This window comes from Callospermophilus lateralis, chromosome 14 (assembly GCF_048772815.1).
Source record: "Callospermophilus lateralis isolate mCalLat2 chromosome 14, mCalLat2.hap1, whole genome shotgun sequence".
Taxonomy (NCBI): domain Eukaryota; kingdom Metazoa; phylum Chordata; class Mammalia; order Rodentia; family Sciuridae; genus Callospermophilus; species Callospermophilus lateralis.
In genome coordinates, this window is record NC_135318.1 from 18,842,968 (window position 1) to 18,864,931 (window position 21,964).

Consider the following 21,964-nt stretch of genomic DNA (forward strand, 5'->3'; position numbering starts at 1 on the left):
AAAGCATTTTGCTAAGTGGAAGAAGCCAGTCACAAAAGGCTATATATGGTGTGATTCTATTTATATGCAATAGGTAATCCTTAGGGATAGAAAGCAGATTAGTGGTCATCTAGGCTGGGGTTGGGGATTTGGAAAGGATGAGGAATGATTGCTAATGGGCATGAGGTTTCTCTTTGGGATTGATGGCGTGTGTTGATAATGATGGTGGCTGCATAGCTCTGTGAATGTATTATAAAATGCTGAATTTTAGACTTTAAAACAGTGAATCGGGGCTGGGGTTGTGGCTCAGTGGAAGAGCCCTCACCCCCATGGGCAAGGCCCTGGGTTTGATCCTTAGCACCACATAAAAATAAATAAATTAAAATAAAGGTACTGTGTCCAACTATAACTAAAAAATAAATATTAAAAAAACCTAGTGAATTTTATGGAATGTGAATTATATTTCAATGAAATAATAAAAAAAGGACACCATTAAGAAAAATAAAAAGACACAGATTGTGGAAATATTGGTAAATTATATCAAAAAACAAAACAAAACAAAACCCTTGTATCCAGAACATATAAAGAACTCCTACAACTCACTAAGAAGACAAACTACCCATGTTTCAAAAGAGGCGAAAATTCAAACGGATATTTCACCAAAGAAGATGTGCAAACAGGCTGATGATCACATGAGAAATGTGCAGCCAAGAGAAATCATGAGGGAAATAGAAACTTAAGTCACAATGCAACACCACTTAATGCCCACCAAAATAGCTACAACCCAAAAGAGTGACAAGGAGGCTGACACCCTGGACCCTGTCAATGAGACTGTAAAGGGTGTGTCTACTGTGGAAAACGTCTCAGCAGTTTCCTAACCCAGCAAATTCTGCTCCTGAGTATTGCCCAAGAGAAATGAGAATGGGTCCACTGAAAATAGAACCAAATATTTATTTGCAACAATTTAATAGCCAAAAAGGAGAAACAACTCCAATGACCATTCACTCATGAATGGATTAACAATGCCATGTATCTATACTATGGGATATTATGGAATACCTTTTTTTCCTATGTCAAGTATTTTACTATTAACTTTTATAATCATTTTCCACTGACAATTAAAGTATTCTCTTCTATTTTTATCAGTGGTTCTAAAACATTTTTATGACTTTTTCAGGTTATGTTATCTTTTCTTAAAAAGTGGTTCACAAATCCTGTTTAGCTAGTTAATATTATCCTATACTAATCACTGCACTTTTGGTACTTCCTCTACACCTTTTATCCTATGATCACCATCACCCCCTATTTTGGGGCTATTTTTATAGGAGATGGGGCAAATAATAATGAACAAAATTCATGACTCTAAGATTTAAAGGTGCTGCCCTCTGGGCATAAGACAGAGCTGGGAAGTGCACACAGCCAGACCTGGCAGGTTCAGCCCCAGTCCACACTGAGTGAGGGAGGGCCGGAAGAGCATCTGTACAGAAGGCAACCAAGTCTGACGTAGAGAGTCGTGAGCTGGCAGAAAATGGGTGGACACTGGCAGAGCTCCACTCCAGGGTCCCAGGCTCCCTAGCTCTGGTGGTTTTCCCACAGACTAACAAAAAGTTGGTGGTAACTGTGTAGATGGTGAGCCTAGTGGTCTCTTACCTCAGAGAGGGATTAGACCCTTGAAGTGGCCACTTGTGGACTGTGGGAGCCAGGGAGCCTGGGAGTTCAGATGTATTGTCAGAGCTCTTGGTACTGCCTGAGAGAATTACACCTCCCTGCAACCAAGGACATGACCCAACCACCCATGGTCCAGGTCTTAGCACCCATCAAGTTGAAAACGCTGACGTCTCTCTGCTGAGGTCACAGCACCACAGTTTAAGTCCCTGAGGCTGAGCATCACCCTTAGGTGCAGGGGTGGGGGATGAGCATCTCTGAGTGACTGGCTTCATGAAGAGCTAGCCTGGAAATGCCTGGATTAAGTGTCCAGTTCAGACAGAACGAGAACTTGAGATGGAAATTAGACCCAGTTAAAGAAAAAATTGGTCTGTGAAATTCAAACTCACTTTGCTGTGTGACAGTTATATGTTGTCCCCTCAGAGGGCTAACCCAGCATGAAGCATATGTTAAGTCCTTACAAATTTCCCCCATATGTTTTGGGCCAGACGTTGGACCTGAGGCTCCATTGTCAGAGTCACAAGCCCCAAGATGGACACACTGCTTCTTTTTAGTAACATGAAACTGAACCTCTACAAATATTTTCATGAGAGTGATGACAGGGAATGGGACAAGAAGTGGGCAGCAACATGTGGTTGGGACTCTTGCTCCAGGAAGTGACATCTACTGTCTCTTTTCAGTGTGAACATCATCAGACCTTTTTCTGGGATTATTGCCTAGCATGTGCCTTCTGAAGCCGAGAAAAAACAGACCCTTGAAGTTGTCTTTGTTCAGAGCAGTTGACAGAGCAAAGCTAAGGTTACTGAGAAACATTTCCCCGTAGGTCTCGCAACCCCAGCCACTGGCTTTAGGATCTTACTGGAATAAACAGTGCCAGGACAGAGCTGCTAGGGGACCATGCAGATGATGGTTTGGGCAGAGTAATGCCACTTCAGTATCCTGGGTGGGTCAAAGAGACAAGGTCCCGTCCACCAATATGTACCTGTTCTGACCAGGTTCAAAGCTGAGGGTCAGGAAGCCTAGAGGCGAAGTTGGTCCTGGATGAGGAATACATGGGTGCAGGGGTGCCAATGGACTCTGTTACTGGCTGATTTTGATAAAAAAAGCTAGACACTTCTTTCAACCTGTTGAAAGGGCTGTGCCCTCTCTCTTGCCCTCAGGCCCTTACTTGAGTTCTCTGCCAGGAGCACTATTCAGCTTGGCACTAACCTGCTCCAGATGGTCCTCCAAGTGGCAGTGAGGCTGCCCCCTCCTCTAGGATGAGGCTGCATCTGTCTGAGATGCTCCTACTGCGCCCTGCGCTTCTGTCCCAGCCCTATCTCGCTTCTTAAATTTCATTCTTGGCATCATTGTGCTCAGCACAAGTAAATGCTTAATAAATACTTGTTAAGTGACAATGAGGAGCATCAAGTTTCTGACCCTTTTTCTTCTGTAATGGAAAGTGGGAAAGTAGCCAGAGTAGGCAATAATCTCCAGGAAGTAATAAATCTATAGCCACCAGTAAATCCTTACATGAAATACTAACTAGATAACGAAATGTGGTAGCCAGACATCTGATGGCCCCAAATGATCCCCTCCATTCACATCCTGATCTTATTCCCTCTCCTGGAGTGTGGGCTGGACTTAGTGACTTGCTTCTAATGAATCAGACAAAGGGGATGCCACTTCTGAGATGAGGTTATAAATGAATGTGACTGTATTGCTCACATTCTCCTGCTTGCTTGCTCTGGTGAGGTCAGCTGCCATCCTGTGAGTGACCCCATGGAGAAGCACTGAGGGTGGCTTCTGTCCATCAGCCATTACTGAATGGAGGCCTTCACTTCAACAAACCATGACGAACTGAACCTGCCAACAACCACATGAGCTGTTGAGCCTTGAACTGACTACAGCCTTGGCCCACATGCTAACTGCAGCCTTGTGAGAGGGTCTGAGCTGAAGGACCAGGAAATTGCACCTGGGTTCCTGGCCCACAGAGGCTGTGCCATAAACAGCATTTGTTTTTCTAAGTCTCTAGGTTTTGGGGTAATTTTTTATGTAGCAATAGATAATGTATACACTAGCTGGGAGCTATGGCAGATGTCTACAATCCCAGCCACTTGGGAGGTTGACGCAGTCTCAGGGACTTAGCAAGATACTGTGTCAAAAATAAAAATAAAAAATAAAAAAAGAGGGGCTGGGGATGTGGCTCAAGCAGTAGTGCGCTCGCCTGGCATGTGTGCAGCCCGGGTTCGATCCTCAGCACCACATACAAACAAAGATGTTGTATCCGCTGAGAACTAAAGAAAAAAAAAGAAAAAACAAGGTAATACATGCACTAGGGTTGATTAGAAAAAAACATCAGCAGGTCAGTTGTATGTGATGGACATTTGATTGATAGCGAGAGAAAGGACAGATGCAGGGATGTGAGACCAGGACCAGAAGCCCTCATGACAGGCCAAAGACCCCAAGAAAGATGCCTACAGATGAGGAGAGAGGCAGGGATTGATAATCAGGAAAACATTTTCCTAATGAGAATAAGCTAGGGATCTGAATATGTTAGTCTGTCCTGACACTGAAGGTCTCAACCTCTTTACTTTGTCAATAATTACCAGGACCCAGGGGCATTTCTCTGCTTTCCAAAGAAGAGGGGGAATTGCAGGCTCTAAGGGGCAAGCCTAGATGTTCCCACTGCCTTAGATGAATGTTGAGGGAGGAAGAGCACTTCAACAACACAGAAGCCCTGGCTTCTTTTCTTTACTGTGTAGCAAATATACCTTACCATTCCTGGGGCTCAATCTGCTGGTTTGTAAACTGAGGGAGATCAGCTAACTGACTCTTGAGGTCTTTTTCAGATAGAACATTCCTTGACCTATCATTTTCACCAAATTATATCATCTCAGAAATGTCAATGGAGCTCTGCTTTTGGCTTCAGCTGGAATCACTCTGTAAGTGAAGGACATGCTTTTGAGTGCTCCACAGCCATTTCATGGTCACATGATGACATATTCTACTTGCAACCTATACCTTCCTCATGAAAGGAATCAATACCAGAGATGCTACTCACTGAGGCCTCTTGCAAATGCAGTAGATGAGAAGGTGCAGGGAGCAGGCATTATGCAGAAAAGGGACCATCTCTCTCCACAAGACAGTATGAGACAGGTCCTTCTAATTACATAAGCACAAGCTGGAGCGTATGGCACACAGTTTGACACTGCGCCTGCAGTGCAGAGCAGCCCCCGCAACATGCTGACCCTCACCCAGAAATCTGGTACGTCTGTTAACTCTCTGCCCACCCAAAAAGCACGGGCCACAATGTGCAACTGCACCTTGCCTCAGAAGCACAGACGGGTCTTTATGCTGGAGAGGCAGGCCTTCTCCATGGAGACTGCCAAGTGCTCAGCTCAAGGCAAAGGAACCCAGAATAAGTGGCAGAGTGGAAGGCCGGGTTGTGCACCTCACCGTAGGCACTGAGATTATGGGAAACCTGAAAATCACACAGAAATCTGTATGGTGGAGGAATGAGTCAGGTGGCTCAAGGGAATGGTAGGCAGGAAAGCACTGAGTGATTCTGGGTTGCAGCTGTCAAGAGGGGGCATCAGCCTGGTGAAGCAGGGAAGCGCTGCAGCACGCCACTCAGGGTTTTAAGATTTCCTGACACAGGACAGTGGAATCTTGTTGTAATGCCACCTATAACTAAGGCCTGAGTACACACAGGGTAGTACTGTAATCCCAGTTCTTCAGAGAACTTGAGTTACAGGACGCTATTGTGTTTAGTTCTAAGACTAAACACAATACACGTCCTGTAACTCAGGTTCTCTGAATACAGAGGTCCCTTAGAGTGGAAAACAATTCTGCTGGGAAAGTACAGCAGAGATGCACTGCAATCTCTATAACTCCCTGGGCTGCTGGCTCTTCACTTTTCAAATCAGCAAAGACTCTGAGAACCTGAGAAAGGCGTGGATCACATTCCAAAAACAGTACTTAGAAATTATGCTTTCAATTTTAGAGGTTCATGACCACAGGAAAATAGCCTGTCTTAGGTCGATGTTCATTTTTTATTTGAGGAGACTGAGACCTAGAGACTGACAAGGTCACAAACAAATCAGTAGAAAGACTAAGAGGGTGCACAGATCTTCTAATGACCTCAACTGCTAGGAGAAACCTAAGCATACAGGTCACAGTCCCACCTTCCTTCCCACCCCCCTCTCAGTACTGGGGATGGAAACCAGGGGTGTTTTACCTCTGAGCTACATATTCAGCCCTTCTGATTTTGAGACAGAGTCTTACTATGTTGCTGGGATTATAGGCCTGGGCCACCATGCCAGACACAGCACCAGGTTTCTCAGGCCAGAAGGAATATGAACCAACCAAGACTTCTTACTGCTGAAGCCAACTATGATTTTCTTTCTTTTTTGCGGGGGATGCTGGGGGAGGGTACCAGGGATTTAACTCAGGGGTACCTAAACACTAAGCCAGATCCCCAGCCCTGTTTTGTAATTTATTTAGAGACAGGGTGTCACTGAGTTGCTTATCACCTCATTTTTGCTGGCTTTGAACTCTCAATCCTCTGCCTTAGCCTTCTGGGCTGCGAGGATTACAGGTGTGTGCCACAGTGCCCAGCTGAAGCTAACCATGATTTTATAAGTCAATTTCATTTCCAGAGCTGAGCATGGTGGCACATGCCTATAATTCTAGTGACTTGAGAGGCTGAGGCAGGAGGATACCAAGTACAAGGCCAGCCTCAGCACCTTAGCAAGGCCTTAATCAACTTAGCAAAACCCTTTCTCAAAATAAAAAATATAAAAATGGCTGGGGACTCAGCTCAGTGGCAAAGCACCCCTGAGTTTAATTCCCAGTACAATAAACAAACAAACAAACAAATAAATTCCCAGTAAGAGCAAGACATGTGTGAAAGGAGAACATAGGGACTATGACTTACAGCCTTATCTAGAACACAGATCTAACAGTGGAGCCAAAACAGATACAAAGAATGCCAGAGAAGGTGAGCTGAGGACAGTGTTGCCTCCCTAGCCCTCATCTGAGCACAGAGAGGGACTCACCTGCTGAGGCAGAAAGAGTTGGCCAGAAGGCCAGATGCACGCAGAGAAGATGCTATCTTTAGCAGGAAAATGATATGGCACAGCTCTTGGCCTGGCACATAGTAGGGGCTCCATAAATAGAACTTCCTTTCCTTCTGCTCCCTCATAGAACAGGTAAGAATTTTGTCTCCTTGGTACACATTATACTCAAGTGACCAATCCCAGACAAGAGGTAGTGGCAAAAGCCTGCTGTTGAGAGTTAAGTTCTCTACGGGGCAGCATCAAAAACTCTCAGCCTGGCTGTTAACATGGCAACAGGACGGAGGACACATCAGTCTCCATCTTTCTCTCTGACACATGGATACCTGCCAGGGAGCAGATGGCCTGTGTGGACAATTACCTCCATTTTGCTGCAGTGTATTTAAATTAAACAAACTGGCTTCTGTATCGCCTATTTTTAGAGGTCCTCTCAGAAAAGCAAAAAATGATGTTGGGAGAAAGAAGTCGCAAGTCTGAAGTTTAGGCAAAGCAAACACGACCGTATGAAGAACTGGGATGGACAAAGAACAGACTTTGAACACTTTCTTCGGCAAGAAGAGGTGAGAGCACCACACACTGTTGCCAGCCATGCTGGCGGGGAGCCGTATCTTGGGGGATCCAGCTGCCTCGTCAGCTGTGGGAGGAGCAGGAGCAAGGGGACAGGTTATCTGCTGCCGCACTGCATGTCCTGCTGCAAGATGAGAAATAATTGCCTCACCTGACAAGAGTTCAGACTGCTGGGAGTAAGGGCTGGAGACAGGAGCCACAGACAATAGGAGGCGACAAGAAAGAAGGCACCTGCAGAGTTGTCTTAGCAAGGTGTCAACTGTGAGCTTGTGTCAGCAGAGTCTGTGGAAGATGAACCTGGCTCCTAAACACCCCAGATGGGGCTGAAGAGAGCCTCACATCTCTGAGCTCTCACCACTGTCAATGCACAGGTGTCTGTTAGAAGGGTGAGGTCCCTCTGCAGAGGGCTGCCACCGGCTTTTCCTGTATCACATCAGGAAACTCAGAGCTCTCTCATGACCTCACTCTCTGTGGTGGCTTGCTGGTGTCCCAGGACTGACAGTGTTGGCAATGACAGAAGGTAATGGTTCTCAACACACGACTGTATCTGCTGAAGCCACAATAAATTATATAGAAGATCAGTTCTCGGCCAAATGATCAGGGACTTCACCAAGAGAAAAATCTCTATAAAAGGAATATCAAACACTAAGATTCCATATTATAAAAGGGGTGGGAGGTAAGGTGTTGACTTAACTTTCTTAGTGAAGAGAGATGCCATACTTAATTTCTGGGACAAAGAACAACCTATTAAAATTTGCCATAAGCCCAAAGTTCAAAAGGAAGTTTAAATTTGAACTTTCAGCTAGGGAAGCTCATAAATCCCAACACTAGCATTACTCTATTTGTTTCTCTGGGATGCCCAGTACTATTTGGATTTGGTCTCCCTATTAGTCCTTACTGCTTTATTTCAAAGCCAGTTCTCAGCCAAATGATCAGGGACTTCACCAAGAGAAAAATCTCTAAAAAATGAAAATCAAACACGAAGATTCCATATTATAAACAAATACTAACATAGGCTCCAGGAATGTGTGGTCCTCATTCAACACATTGGTCAGTTACCAGACCAGCAGCAGTGGTATTTTAAAATTCGGTGAGTTAGTGGTGGGTCCTTCTAGGGGGTGACATTCAGCAGGTCTTTTGGGGCAATGGACCTTCTGCCCTAGGACCATGGCCCAGTTTGTGTGTAACCACTCAGAGAAGGCCCTCGCACTGGTGAATGCTGCTGTGACTTACTCAAACCCTCAACTGGCCATATATTGGCATTTTGCCAAGGTTGAGCTCTTCCTCCAACCCCTGCTGAGATCCCTAACACTACTCAAGAGCCTGAAAAAACAAACAACAACAACAAAAAACAGACAACAGTGCTCAAACTGGTAGCTTCAAACAGCTCACAGTTAAGGAAGCTGTGCTGGATACTGAAGTGTGGATGTGGTTTTATATTGGAGAGAGCATAGCCAAGCATGGCATCATTGGCTATAAGGTTTGAAGACTAATCTGTAACATCTGATTTTATTTGATTTATTGTTTGGGTTTTCTTGGACCATGTATGATTAGACTGCTATCTGAATAAAATCAGATGTGTCAGAAAAAAAAATTCAGTGAGTCAAATTTAACTGCATCTTACAAACCTATGTGGTGGAGTATGGCATCTTCTCCAAAACACTCCACTCTTTGTTGAGTGCCTGTTTATATAATGTGGTGGTTGCAGTCCAGGCTTTGCCATTAGGTGGACCTAGTCTGGATTCCATTTACTAGCTGTGTGCCCTTGGGCAACTTAACCTCTCAGCACCGGAGATGCTTCATCTGACAATGGGGATGATATCTACTTCACAGGCTGATGAGGATAATTATAAATACCCCACACAAATGGACAGTGGAGTGACCTGTGGGGAAGGAGACCAAAAATCTCTTCATATTCATGCCAAACCCAAGTATCAGAATGGGGATTCTGAGTGTCCCGGAGGCTCACAGAGAGATGCTCTGGGTTCAGTGCAGGGCTCCTTAACTGGGGCAGTTTAACCAGCTGAGGGCCTGAGGGTGGGGGCACTTAGTGGGTGAGTTTAAGGTTGCTGCTAAACATCCTGCCATGTCCAGGACAGCTCCTCACAAAAGAGTTATCTGGCCCCAGAGTTATGGTCAGCCATGCCAAGGAGAAAAACCTGCCTGGAGATGACTCAGAGTCATGCCGTCCTGCAGAAGCTGATCCACGCAGTTGTTGTGCTGTGTTGTTGTTGTGTTGCCCAGGATCAGGCCCAGGCCTTGCCCATGCCAGGCCCTGAATTACACCCCCAGTCCTGTCCTGGGCTTTCCTTCTAGGCAGTGAGCTGCTGTGGAAGGAAGGGAAACTACCAGTAGTCTCAGATTTAGTTAGAATCTTCAAGGCCAAGGATAGACTCCTGCATATTTGTCAGACGTGGCCACAGGTCTGAGAGAATTCTAGATTCTCTCTTAGTTTCCTGTTAAACTAGGAGCTAAAGTTAGTAGTTTCCTGGCTAAAGACATGAGCTAAATTTTGAAGTGAGGAAGCAATTAATAAATAGCAAATTTCCTATCATTTTAAGTTACTAATAATATATAATAATAAAGATACTGAAGGACTCAGCCATCTCTACAGCGCAGGAGTGCGCAGCATGCACTCTCACTGCCTGTCTATTCTACATAACCTAATATGCCTCAAGTCAGATCAACCTCCGCTTCCTAATCCGGATCATATCCCTCCCCCTTTTTTAATGGACACAATACCTCTATTTTTATTTGATGCCAGATAGAAAACAGTGCCTCGGCACTCTACCACTGAGCCAGCCCCGGTCCTCCTATCCCCCTTTTACTTCTTCATTTTTCCAGGTTCTCAGGCTCCAAACAGAGATGGCATCTTTCACTCATCTTTTTCTGTTAATCCTTTGCTGAGATTCAGACTGGGGGAGTTTGTGTGTTCTAGAAGTTCAATATTCTTCCATGGAAAGAGAATTTCTCTAGTTGGGCGTGGAGAGAATTTTCCTGGAGATCTTGGAGCACAATTTTCATATTTTGTGTGCATTCTGGTTAAGGGAGGGAAAGATAGGAATATAATACAGAAGGGAAATAAAAAGTAGGTGCGAGGAGCAGGAGGGGAAGCTCAGAGGTAAATCACTTGCCTAGAGTATGTGAGGTCCTGGGGTTCCATCCTTAGCACTGGGGGAAAAAAGTAAATGAAAAACCTTTTAGGGCTGGGGTTATGGCTCAGTGGTAAAACACTAGCCTATCAAGTACAAGGCCCTGGGTTTGATCCTCAGCACCACATAAAAATAAATAAAATAAAGATATTGTGCCCAACTGCAACTAAAAAAAAAAAAAAAAAAAAAAAAAAAAACAGAAACCTTTTAGTTTGTCTTTGATGAGAGTGATAATAAACACTTTACAGATGCCAATTACATTTCCCCTTGTATCTTCATACTGCAAACTCCTCATAGATATTCAGGGAGTTTTGGGGGTGAGATAGACATGGTAGTGCACACCTGTAATCCCAGCACTTGGGAGGCTGAGGAAGGGGGATTGCAAGTTTGAGGCCAGCCTCAGCAATATAGTGAGACCCTGCCTCAAAGTGATAAGGGCTGGGACTATAACTCAGTGGTGGAGTGCACCTGGGTTCAATTCCTAGTTCCCCGCAAAAAAAAAAAAGTTGAGGGAAAAACTTGGGGGAGTGACATACAGATGTCTACTTTTGATATTGTAAATAGTATTTCCTTTTTTTTGAAAACAAAAACAAAAAAACCAAAAAGGAACTGAAGATGCCTACAGTAAGCACAGGTGCCAAAGAATGAACACACATGGCAGACAGAAGCCTCGGCGGGCAATTGGACTTCTGGACATATGTACATATCCTGGGACTGGGACCCAGACTAAAGGTTTGTGGGACAGTCATGTAAGACAGTACACTTACCAAAGAACATCCATGCACTGCAAACACAGGAGGGCAGCAGTCATGCAGAAGGCTCAGGAAAACATGAGCAGGCTTGAGTTACTACATTTAGGGCACTGTGTCAGCTGCAAAATTACTTTCATACTACTTGAGGGTGATATTATCCTTTCATCCTCTGAAAGCCCAAGCTTGTTGCCTTGAGCACATGTGGTAAAACACTGCTGAATAAACAAAGGAATGGTAACTCTTCACCTCTCAGGAAGAAGCAGAGTCAAGCTTCTAAGTCAGAACACAGTGGGGCCAGAGAACCCCGACTTTAGAAGCATGTGAATCTGGATCACTTCCTGATGAAAGGTGAACAAAGGTGAAAGGAATCAGAAAGGGGAAATGACCGTGAGGCATGCTAGCATCAAGGGGTGCACCAACAATCTCTTTGATGGAAAAAGAGGAGGTACTTATTTGTTGTCATGTAGGGTGATTTTGGGGGTCTTTCTCTCAAATTACAAAGTGAGTTTCATGAGGTTTGTGGGAGCCCTTGTAGGTTGGCCATGGGTTACTAAATGCTGAGTGTCCTTCCTCTGAGGCATATTTGGTGGAGCCATGATAAAAAATGCACACTTCTGGGCGTCAGCCCAAACCCTGCTTGCTTTGTTGTTGTGGACTGTCTGGGGCTTGGAGACCAGAGAGGGCGTGAGGGCAAGGTTCCACTTGATACCCCAACTACTGACATAAAAGAGAGGTAGGTCCTAAGCAGGGCAATAGTCTCTTAGCAGCCCCCAAAGGCTCCTCTAATTACATCATTTTCAGGGTGACAGCTACATTACCCCACTACGAACCTGGGTTACGGTCACTTCTGTGGCAGCCTCTTCTATCCTTAAATAACTTCTACTATCTAAAGTTGCCATCTTGGAGCCTCGTGTTCCCATGGATATGCCATGCAGAATGATGTGTCTAAGGAAACACAAACTTCATGAATAAGCTCAACCCCTTGCCTTGGACAGCTCATTCATTGGCTGCAAGAGATCCAGCAATGAAGTTTGATGATGTACTGAGTTACTGGGAAAAATGGAGCCCTGAGACATTCCTAGAGTGAATATGAACAAATTAAATTGGGATGTTGTTTGATCTAGACTCAGGAGAGCCAGGGTTCCAGTACACACACCAACAGTCATGTACATCACTGCCAGTAGGGTCCTCTTCAGCATGCTGTTGCATTAGTGGGTCCTTTGTAACATGCTGGCATTGAGCAATGATTAGAAAATTCCCAAATGACACAAATGACTATAGATGCTCTTTATAGATTATCTGTGTTAGGAAAAAAGAGGGCAATTTTATTCTACATAATCATTATCTGTTCTTTAGGCAATAATAATAGAGCTAATAATACTAATATTTTACCTTGATGTTCCTATTTGTTTAGTAACACTGAATTTTGTTTTCCTAATTCCTTTATATATTTCTGAACTATAGTCTAGTTTCCTGAAAGGATCTACCTATCATGTGAGAGTATCTTGAGCAAAATCATAGTTATAGGTACTTAAAACCAGTTTTGTTCCTTACAATTAATACAATTATTAATCCATACAGTTTTTGGTTATTACTGGTTATCATTTAACAAATATTTATTGAGTATCTACTATGGGACAGGATAGGCTAGTGACTGGGGATACAACAGCAAAGAAAGCAAAGTCCTTTAATTGTATCCTGATGATGATCTTGAGCCTGACTGACCCTGTCCCATCTGACATAGGCCATTCTGCCCTTCAGCATGACCCTTAGATCTAAGAAGGGAGAGGGAAGGAGAAAGGCAAGAGAATCACCAGTGCTGATGACACTCAGAGCACTTGGCTGAGGCTGAATGTAAAACTCTAGCAACAAAGCTTTTTAAAATTTGATTTATTTTTTAAAATTTGTTTTTGAGTGCTGGAAATTGAAGCCAAGGCTCTACGCTGAGCTATGCCCCAACCTTTGGCCTCAAAGTTCTTAAAGTAACAGTCATTCCCATTATTCTAAGTTCCCCAAAGCCAAAGCAATATGTGATTCTGTGAGACAGTAAGTATGCATTTGATCTTCTATTAGGACTTAGATTTGAAGGAGGTATCCCCAAAAAGCTCATGTGTGAGATAATGCAAGAAAGTTGAGAGATGAAATGATTAGGTTATTAAGGCCTTAACCTAATCAGCGTATTAATCTGTTGATATTTGTTGTTGTTGTTTGCCGGGGTACCAGGGATTGAACTCAGGGCATTCAACCACTGAACCACATCCCAACCCAATTTTTATTCTACTTACAGACAGAGTCTCACTGAGTTGCTTAGCTCTTCGCTTTTGCTGAGGTTGGCTTTGAATTTGTGATCCTCCCGTCTCAGTCACCCGAGCCGCTGGGGTTACAGGCATGGACCACTGTGCCTGGCTGCTGATAGCTATTAACGGGATGGTGACTGTAGGCAGGTAGGGCGTGGCTGCAGGAGGTAGACCACTGTGAGCATGACTTTGGGGTTTATATTTGACTAAATATAAACTCTAGTGAGCAGAGTCTCTCTGCTTCCCCACTGTCATGTCCTGAGCTGCTTTCCTCTGCCATGCCCCTCTGCCATGATATTCTGCCTCATCTTGGGCCCAGGGCAACCAATTTGGTCATCTATGGACTGAGACCTCTGAAACTGTGAGCACCAAATAGATTTTTCCTCTTTTACTTTGTTGCTTTCAGATGTTTTTTCACAGCAATGAAAAAGCGGACTAAAACATCTCTCCTCTCAGATTCTTAGCAGAAGAGCTTCTAAAAAATCCTTGAAATCTCCAGGGTGAAGGGGGGTCCTTGACATTCTACTCAGATGGCTGGTGGTCAGGGCCCCTTATACAGCTCAACATGGGAGGTGGCTGCCAGAAAGACCAGGGCACGATTAGAAAGCTGGAACCTTCAACCTCACCAGACTTCTGAGGAGGGGAGAGGGGCTGGAGATGGAGTTGGTCACCCAGAGCCAATGACTCACTCAATCCTGCTTATCTAACAGAACCTCCATAAACCCTCAACAAAGAGGCTCTGGGATTAGTGAAAGCATTCACAGCCCAGGAGGTAGAGAACTACAACACTCAGGGATAGAAGCTCCCGTGCTTCTGGATCCTTCTGGACCTTGCCCTCTTCATCTGGCTGTTTATCTGTATAATATCCTTTATAATAAATCTGTTAATAGCAAGTGACGTGTTCCCCAAGTTCCAGGAGCCATTAGAGCAAATTATTGAACTTGGGGAAGGGGTCATGATTTGCAGTTAAATCAGACATAAGTGTGTGCTACTTATAGTTGGTGACGGAAGTAGGGGTCAATCTTGTGAGATGAGTCCTTAACCTCTGGGTTCTGGGTAAACTCCAGGTAGTGTCAGAATTGAATTAAATTGTAGGACTAACAGTTGGTGTCTGCAGTGAACTAGAGATTGTGTGGCATGAAACCCCCATAAAATATATGTTAGAAAAGTTCTGTAAATAGGATCATGGTAGTAATAGTAAATCCCTGGGAAGGGGAGAAGAAGGTGGGCTATCTTAAAAGTTTACTATAAAGTATTTATAGAGCCTGTTTTTGGAAGCATGTCTAGTAAATTCATTTAAAAAGTCTTTTATAGCTGAGCGTAGTGGTATGCACCTATAATTTTTGGGAGGCTAAGGCAGGAGGATCTCAAGTTCAAGGCCAGTCTGGATACCTTAGTGAGACCTGTCTCAAAAAATAAAAAGAACTGGGGATGTAGTCCATTGGTAGAATGCCTCTGGGTTCAATATCCAGTCCTGAAAAAAACAGGTTTTCTACAATTGCTTTATTACATATATAAGATAATATATTTTGATAGAAAAAAAAATCAAACTATGCTAGCCAGAGTCTGGTATAAAAAATGGGTTACATCTTAGCCCTATATTTAATACGCTTACTTTTTTGTCTCTCATTCTACAATGATATGGGTTAAAACAAAATAGCTAGGATATATTCCCCCCATAGTGGGGATTGAACTCAGGGGTGCTCTACCACTGACCTACATCTCAGCCCTTTTTATTTTTATTTTTGGGACAGGGTCTTGCTAAGTTGCTGAGGTCGGCCTCAAACCTGTGATTCTCCTTCCTCAGCCTACTAAGAAGCTGGGATTACAGGTAGGAGCTTCCATGCCTGGCTTATTCTAAAGCTTTATAGTCTTTTCAGCCATACAAGTGAAAAACTGCACTAAATTATGTAAAATTAGTCATTTAGTCCAAATTAGAGCCTCAGGGCTGGGCCTTAGGTGGGTCCAGTTTAAGCCTGTGAGGTGGACAGATGGGGATTTCTGCCTAGATCAACAGTGCAGCATCCCCTACCTCATACCATGGTGGCGAAAGCCATCTGTAGTGAGGACAAAACTATCTGTACCCATTGGTGTTACGAACAAACTTAGGAGACTGGGATGACTATGATATGGCTCAGGACCCTGTCTGTGGAGAATTCATGAGACCACACACAAGAGGCTTATGAGTGGCAGTCTTCAGCAATCCGTTTCCCATTTTGCCAACTTTAAGAGGATGATGATCTCATGCAGAATGAAAGGTCACTGAAATGAGTGTGCTTAATTTAATTCTCTCTCTGCTCAAGGTTATTGTTGTTGTTGTTGTTATTATTATTAATATGGGGCTGGGGATTGAATCCAGGGCTTTATACATGCTAGGCAAGTACCCTTTCACTGAACTATGACCCCAACCCTCAGTGTTAGCTTTAACTTGGCCTAAGAAACACCCACAATGATGCATTCTTAGATTTCTTAGATTACATGTTATTCCATAAAATTTGAAAAAAACATACTGTAGGGAAGCTCTACTACTACTGTTAAAATAAATATTCATGATGTCTACCCTCTCTGAAAGAGAGGTCTCAGATAATGGAAGGGCATTTCCAATTCTTTCACAGAGTGAAATCAGGAGATGCTAGTCTGGAAGACTGTTGGAAGTAGATTCCCAGCAAGTAGCTTTAGCTGTAAAGTGCATCTCTGCAGCTGTTGGGGGAGTGACACTTCAGGATCAGCACGAAGGCCATACTGCACAAGTGGGGATGAGACTACTAGGGAAATGGGAGTGGAAAAGGAGAGGAAGGATCAGTGGTCTGCTTCCTTCCCTTCACCCAGCCCATTCATTCTCCTACTTGGGAGGGGGGGGCTTTAAACTTCTGCTCTCTCCTATTTTTAAGCACACTTGAAAACTATACCTCCCTGCCCCCTTCCATGAAGATAAGTGTGGTCATGTGACTTGCTCTGAACAAGGAAATGGAGGGGAAGTGATGCATATCACTTCCTGGTAGAAGCACAGGAAGTCTGGGATTGAGCCTCTGCTTTGTAAATGTACATTTGTAAATGGAAGTGCCAAAAGATGGAAGAGATAAAACTTTGTGTGAATCAAGGAAACAGCAAAACCAATTCCAGGCAAGAACAAAACCAAACCAGTTTTTGTTACATTAAAGCTGTTGGGTTGGCGGCTCCCCGCCAGGGCCTCCTCCTTCTCCCTGACTTGCTGTCCATTTTCACCTCCCTTTCCTGCCCCTCCCTCATCACCTGGCTCTTCCTTTCCTCTCCTCTGCTCTGTGCTAATTCCACTACTCTCCTAACTGGAAAAAAATGAGCATGTTTTATATTCTCATTCTTAATCTAAAACAAGGACAAGTTTGTGTTTATTAAAAAAGTGGGCGATTTTTAAACTAAACATTTATATTTCTTGAGTTTTAGTTTCCCTGAGGTAAACTGAGCTTTAGCTTATGTAAAAATGTATGCATTGAAAACTGGACTATTTTATATAAACAAATTAAGTTACTCCTGTGTATAGACCCTCAGTTGGTTTTCTTGTGTGGCTATCAGGAAAAAGAACATCCACCCTCCCTGAACATCATGCAGTGACAGCCACATAACTCAGAAACCCCAAGGTCCCCCTGCAGCTGCTCTGAGCGGCAAACCACTTTCTGTGCAGTTGTCCTCAGTAATTGTGTTAAAAGGGCTGGAGGAGCAGCAGTGTCCAGCAGCTTATTCAAGATTGTCAGACACCTTGGGTTACCTGAAGAACTAATCATTTCCATGCACATTCATTCATGCCACAGCATTTAGACCCGAGGTCACCCCCACCACCCGGAAAGTTGGTTCAAGCAATTAAAGTCCCTCTAGACATAAAACAGCAGAACAGGAAAGGGCAGGAAAATGCAATGATAGCCTGGCTAATCATGCATATTTAAATAAACACAGCAGATGTGCACTTAAAAAAACTTAAACGAGCTCTGGTTTCAAGTAAGAACATGCTCCACTAGGTAAACAAGATCAGGACTTTTAGGCCATTTTAGACACCATGGAGGAAACTGCTGAGGGTTTTACACATGACCAATTCCTCAGAGATGATGTAGTGCAGGAAGGGGAGAGGGAAGGAGGCAACATTTATATTAGGAACAGAAGAACATGCACAGGAGCAAGAGTCCAGAGGAGAATTCTGAAGTGCACTTACTGCCTGCTTTTGCTCTTCTTCCTAGAAGTGATGAACAAAAATAAGGCAGAGGAGAAAAGGAGAGAAATTAATGCCATCACCACAAATGTTGGGAAGAAATGATAGAAGAAACAAGGCAAACCAAGCCAGACCCTGGGTTCTGAGATCAAAGGGACTGTCCAGTAGAAGAGCATCAATGGGACACAGCAAATGGCAGGCCTCTGCCCCAACCAGTTAATTCAATGCAAACTTATAGAACTGAAAGGAAAGAATCTTAGAAACCATCTAGTCCAACTTCCTAATTTACAGATCTTAGAGGCCAAGAGAGCCTCACTTTCTAAGGTCACATAACTATTTAGGGTAAACTGATAGAAGAAATTCAATCATGGCTTAAGATCCTAACCATTATTCTACGTCACCATTCATAATTTACAAGTGATTTGGTACACTTATCTAGTTCCAAGGTGTGGAATACAGGCCAACAGCACCAGCATCCCCTGGTAACTTACCAGAGATACAAATTTGGCCAGACCCACTGAATGAAAGCTCTAGAATGGGGCAAAGCAGTGTGTTCCAAGAGTCTTTCATTCGAGTTTGAGAACCATTGCTCTCTAAGTTTCCAGTGAGCAGTTCCATCCGATCTTGGTCTGCTTCTTTTCTAGTTCCCTCTCCCCACTAAACATGTTGGAACTGCACCCGCTTCCATTTTTTTTTTCAGGGAAGCACATGCCCATTTCCCCCAATAAACCGCAGATTGCTTCAGAAGGCCTTTCAAAACAGAATTCTCAGTCTTGGTTTTTCATTAATATAATGCAGGTCTATTTGGTAATTTTTATGCAGAAGGCATAAAGATCAGGTCTGACTTTTAGAACCCTTTAGTGATGGCCCTTGCTAATCCCAGCTGACTGACAAAATGAATGCACCATCAGACACTGCAGACGAAGTTCAAAGATGAGATAAACACTTTCGAGTTTCTTTCTCCTCGGTCCTTTGCTCTTTGACTACCCTACTCTGTCTTTTAGTGGATTTCTTCTTCCTCTTTCTATGCCTCATCGTGGGTGTCTGTGGTCAGGGAGCATCTGCTCTTTGCTCCAGTATGTAAATATTAAAGTGGCTGCAATGGCTCTACTTAAGTTGGATCCATATGTGCAGGCCATCTCCACTGAACACAAGTCTGGGAGTCTTAGCAAGGGACATGTATTCCTGCTGTCACAAAGTGTACAGGTCTAGGTGTGACAGCAGAGTGATTTTAGTTAAGCAAAGGAATTGCGAAAGGGAGAGAGAGTAAGTAAAAACGTGGGAGACAATATTTTTTACTTGTGCAACGGCCAGACACGAACTAGAAATTAAATGAACAGCAAGAAATTCCTTGAGGCAGTTCTGGTTCTGCCCAGGGAGGTGTTTTTCTTATCAGAAGTCAGCTGCCAGGTACTGACCAAATCTAACACCCAGGGAACCCAGACAGGTGGCCCTGAGCACCAGCTCATTCACCTGAAGAAGGCAGAGGCTTCCTGCCTATGCATGTGCACATAGGGCTCTAGTCCCAAGGGAGTTTTTCAGTTGGGAAGTTATCTCCCTTTGCAGCCAGGCTTCCGGCTGGTGCTGGACAATGCTTACATTCAGCAGGCAAGGCAAAAACAGCCATAGGAGAGTTATTAAACAATCTTAAAACATGTTTTTTATTGCTGCTACCAAGTATTGAAATGGAAATTGGGATGGTAGGGGAGAAATGGGGCAATTCTCACAGCCTGAAATCCTTTCTCAGGTCAAAAGACCAGTTTGTAATTTCTTAGAACTGCTTCTCAGATACCTCCCAATTGTCACTGTTTTTCCAGCAATATTTTATGCTTGCCCATGTGGTGACTCTGCTATATATGTTTGTTCAAAGACATGAAACCATTATGATTGGCAGTACACACATGTGTCACATTAGGATGGGGTTGGTGGACAGGCTATCATCCTCAGGACTTCAAGGTCCCCATGTGTACTTGTGGACTTTGGCAAAGTGTTACCTAGGATGGAGCTGTATAACTTAAAACACACACAGTTATTCAGATAAAGTCTTTAAGGCTCTGTCAACACTGTAAAAAGGTTAGATATAAGGTCTTAGAACTTTTTGTTATCAATTAGTCAGCAGGAATCAGTAAACATTGACTGATGACAACGGACAGAGCCCAAACTTGATTTAAAGGGGTCATAATACCTTAATTTTAAAGTGCAAATCCTAGAACTGCTTATGATATCTAAAAATTTGAATTTCTTCCACATGGGGTAAGGTCTGGCCTGGTGGCCAAAGTAATGGCATAGTTTCTGGGATCATCTATACAAAAATATACATTCTAGCTAGATAAACATTTGCAAATGAGGTTGAAATTCAAAACATCAGTATTTATCTGTATATAAGTGTATTTCAAAAGCAATATTGGAACTATGAGCTGGCACAGTGGTACACACCTTGCAACTCCATCTACTCAAGAGACTGAAGCAGGGGCTGGGGTTGTGGCTCAGCGGTAGAGCCCTTACCTAGCACGCGTGAGACAATGGGTTCGATCCTTAGCACTACATAAAAATAAGTAAATAAAATAAAGGCATTCTGTCCATCTACTACTGGAGAGAGGGGGGGGGAAGGAGGGAGGGAGGGGGAGACCGACTCTGAAGCAGGGCAATCTCAAGTTTGAGTCCAGCCTGGCCCCCTTGCAAGACCCTGTCTCAAAATAAAATATATAAAGGATTTGGGATGTAGCTCAGTGGTAGGGTACCTCTGGGTTCAATCCTCAGTAACACACACCCCCCCCCACACACACAGAAAAACAAGAAAGCATGCATTAGAAACAGAAGTACCAGCACACAACCATTTCTAGATTAAATAAGAAATTTGAGCACAGGTTATTGATATACTCACTAATCAAGAAAAAATGTAGGGAAAAGATATGTAGAGAAACATGGGTATTTGAAAATCAGTGTATATTATATCATCAAAAGAAAAAATAACTGAGAAGGAAGTCCTTGATACTCCTTGGTGATGGGGATTGAGTCTCTTCACCATCACTTACCAAATACCTAGCAGGACATTTAGGAACTCAACACATTTTTGTAAAATAAACATGTAGTTAGTTTTTACCCTGCCTTGTTCCCCAAAAAGAGTATGAGAAAAATTTTTATTGACTGAATTAATAAACAATGGTGCAACTTTTTATATATACTTACTTACATGATCACTTTTTCAGATAAAAAAATGAAGTACAAAATATTTTACTGACGCTATGGAGTGAAAGAACTCCCTGTGAAATGGAAATTCACTGTGTGATGTATGTTAATTTATGAGCCTCCCAGACCATGTGGCTCAACTGTCCATTTGACTAACTGCTTACAGCTGTTTTATGAGTGAATTAAATACTAACAGACTGAACATCAATGAAAGGAAGACAGTCATTTGAAATTAAAATTAGGAGTCCAAAGGGTGTTTTTATTATGGGTTGGTATAATTTTTTTAATAGTAGGAAAACATCTTTGAGATTTTAATAGAAGTCACTGACTTCTATATATGACCTTTTGGGAATGTATATAATACACAAATTAAGATTGTGTTGTAATTCCTTTAGGAATCCGGACATTACTAAAGACATCAGATTTTCAGCTGTGAATTGTGTTCCATGGATAAAAAGACAACATTTCTAGGCTTGTGTTTATAAATTTCTCTAGTCTGAATGGCCTCAGCCCTGTCAAGTGGGTAAATGATAAGGCATTTAAATCTGGTAGGGGATCCTATAAGATGGGGTGGCAGGGTCCTGTTTGTTTTGCTGAAATTATAAGACAAAAGTAAGAAAGATATTCGGGATTTGGGGTTAGGGGGAAAAAAAGAGGAAAGGCAAACTTGCTCTCTCTTCTGGAATTGGGGCATTCATCTCTTCCTGCCCTTGGACACAAGAGCTCTTCTGATTCTCAGGCCTTAGGATACCAGGACTTATGCCAGTGATCTAATACCCACTCCTCCAACACACTCCCTAGTCTGGGGACTACACCATCATATCCCCTGGTTCTTAGGCCTTGGGACCCATGCTGGATTGTACCACTGTGTACACAGAGAGCATATCATGGGACTTCTCTGCCTCCCATAATTGAGTGAGCCAATTCCTATAATAAGCCCCCTCTTCTATAAGTCTATATTTTCTGTTGGTTTTGTTTCTCTAAAATCACTCTGATACAGTTTGCTTCCATACTACTTATTAAATAGGACATGACATTCATTAAGGATTTAGGTGGAATATCTGAAAAATTATCTTAAGAGAAACTTCAGTTGAGAAATATTCCTTTATACATAACTAATACCTAT

At 43.2% G+C, this 21,964-nt stretch overlaps 1 protein-coding gene and 1 pseudogene across 1 annotated transcript in view; one reads left to right on the forward strand and one right to left on the reverse strand.

Moving 5' to 3' along the window:
- Positions 1–21,964, reverse strand: part of Dtnb (dystrobrevin beta) — a 227,110-nt gene that overhangs the window by 12,089 nt on the left and 193,057 nt on the right. Inside the window, exon 16 of the mRNA XM_076833871.2 lies at positions 17,653–17,673. Coding sequence (XP_076689986.2) covers positions 17,653–17,673 — 21 coding nt within the window. The remainder of the gene's footprint in view (positions 1–17,652; positions 17,674–21,964) is intronic.
- LOC143380751 (ATP synthase F(0) complex subunit g, mitochondrial pseudogene) lies at positions 8,436–8,754 on the forward strand (annotated as a pseudogene).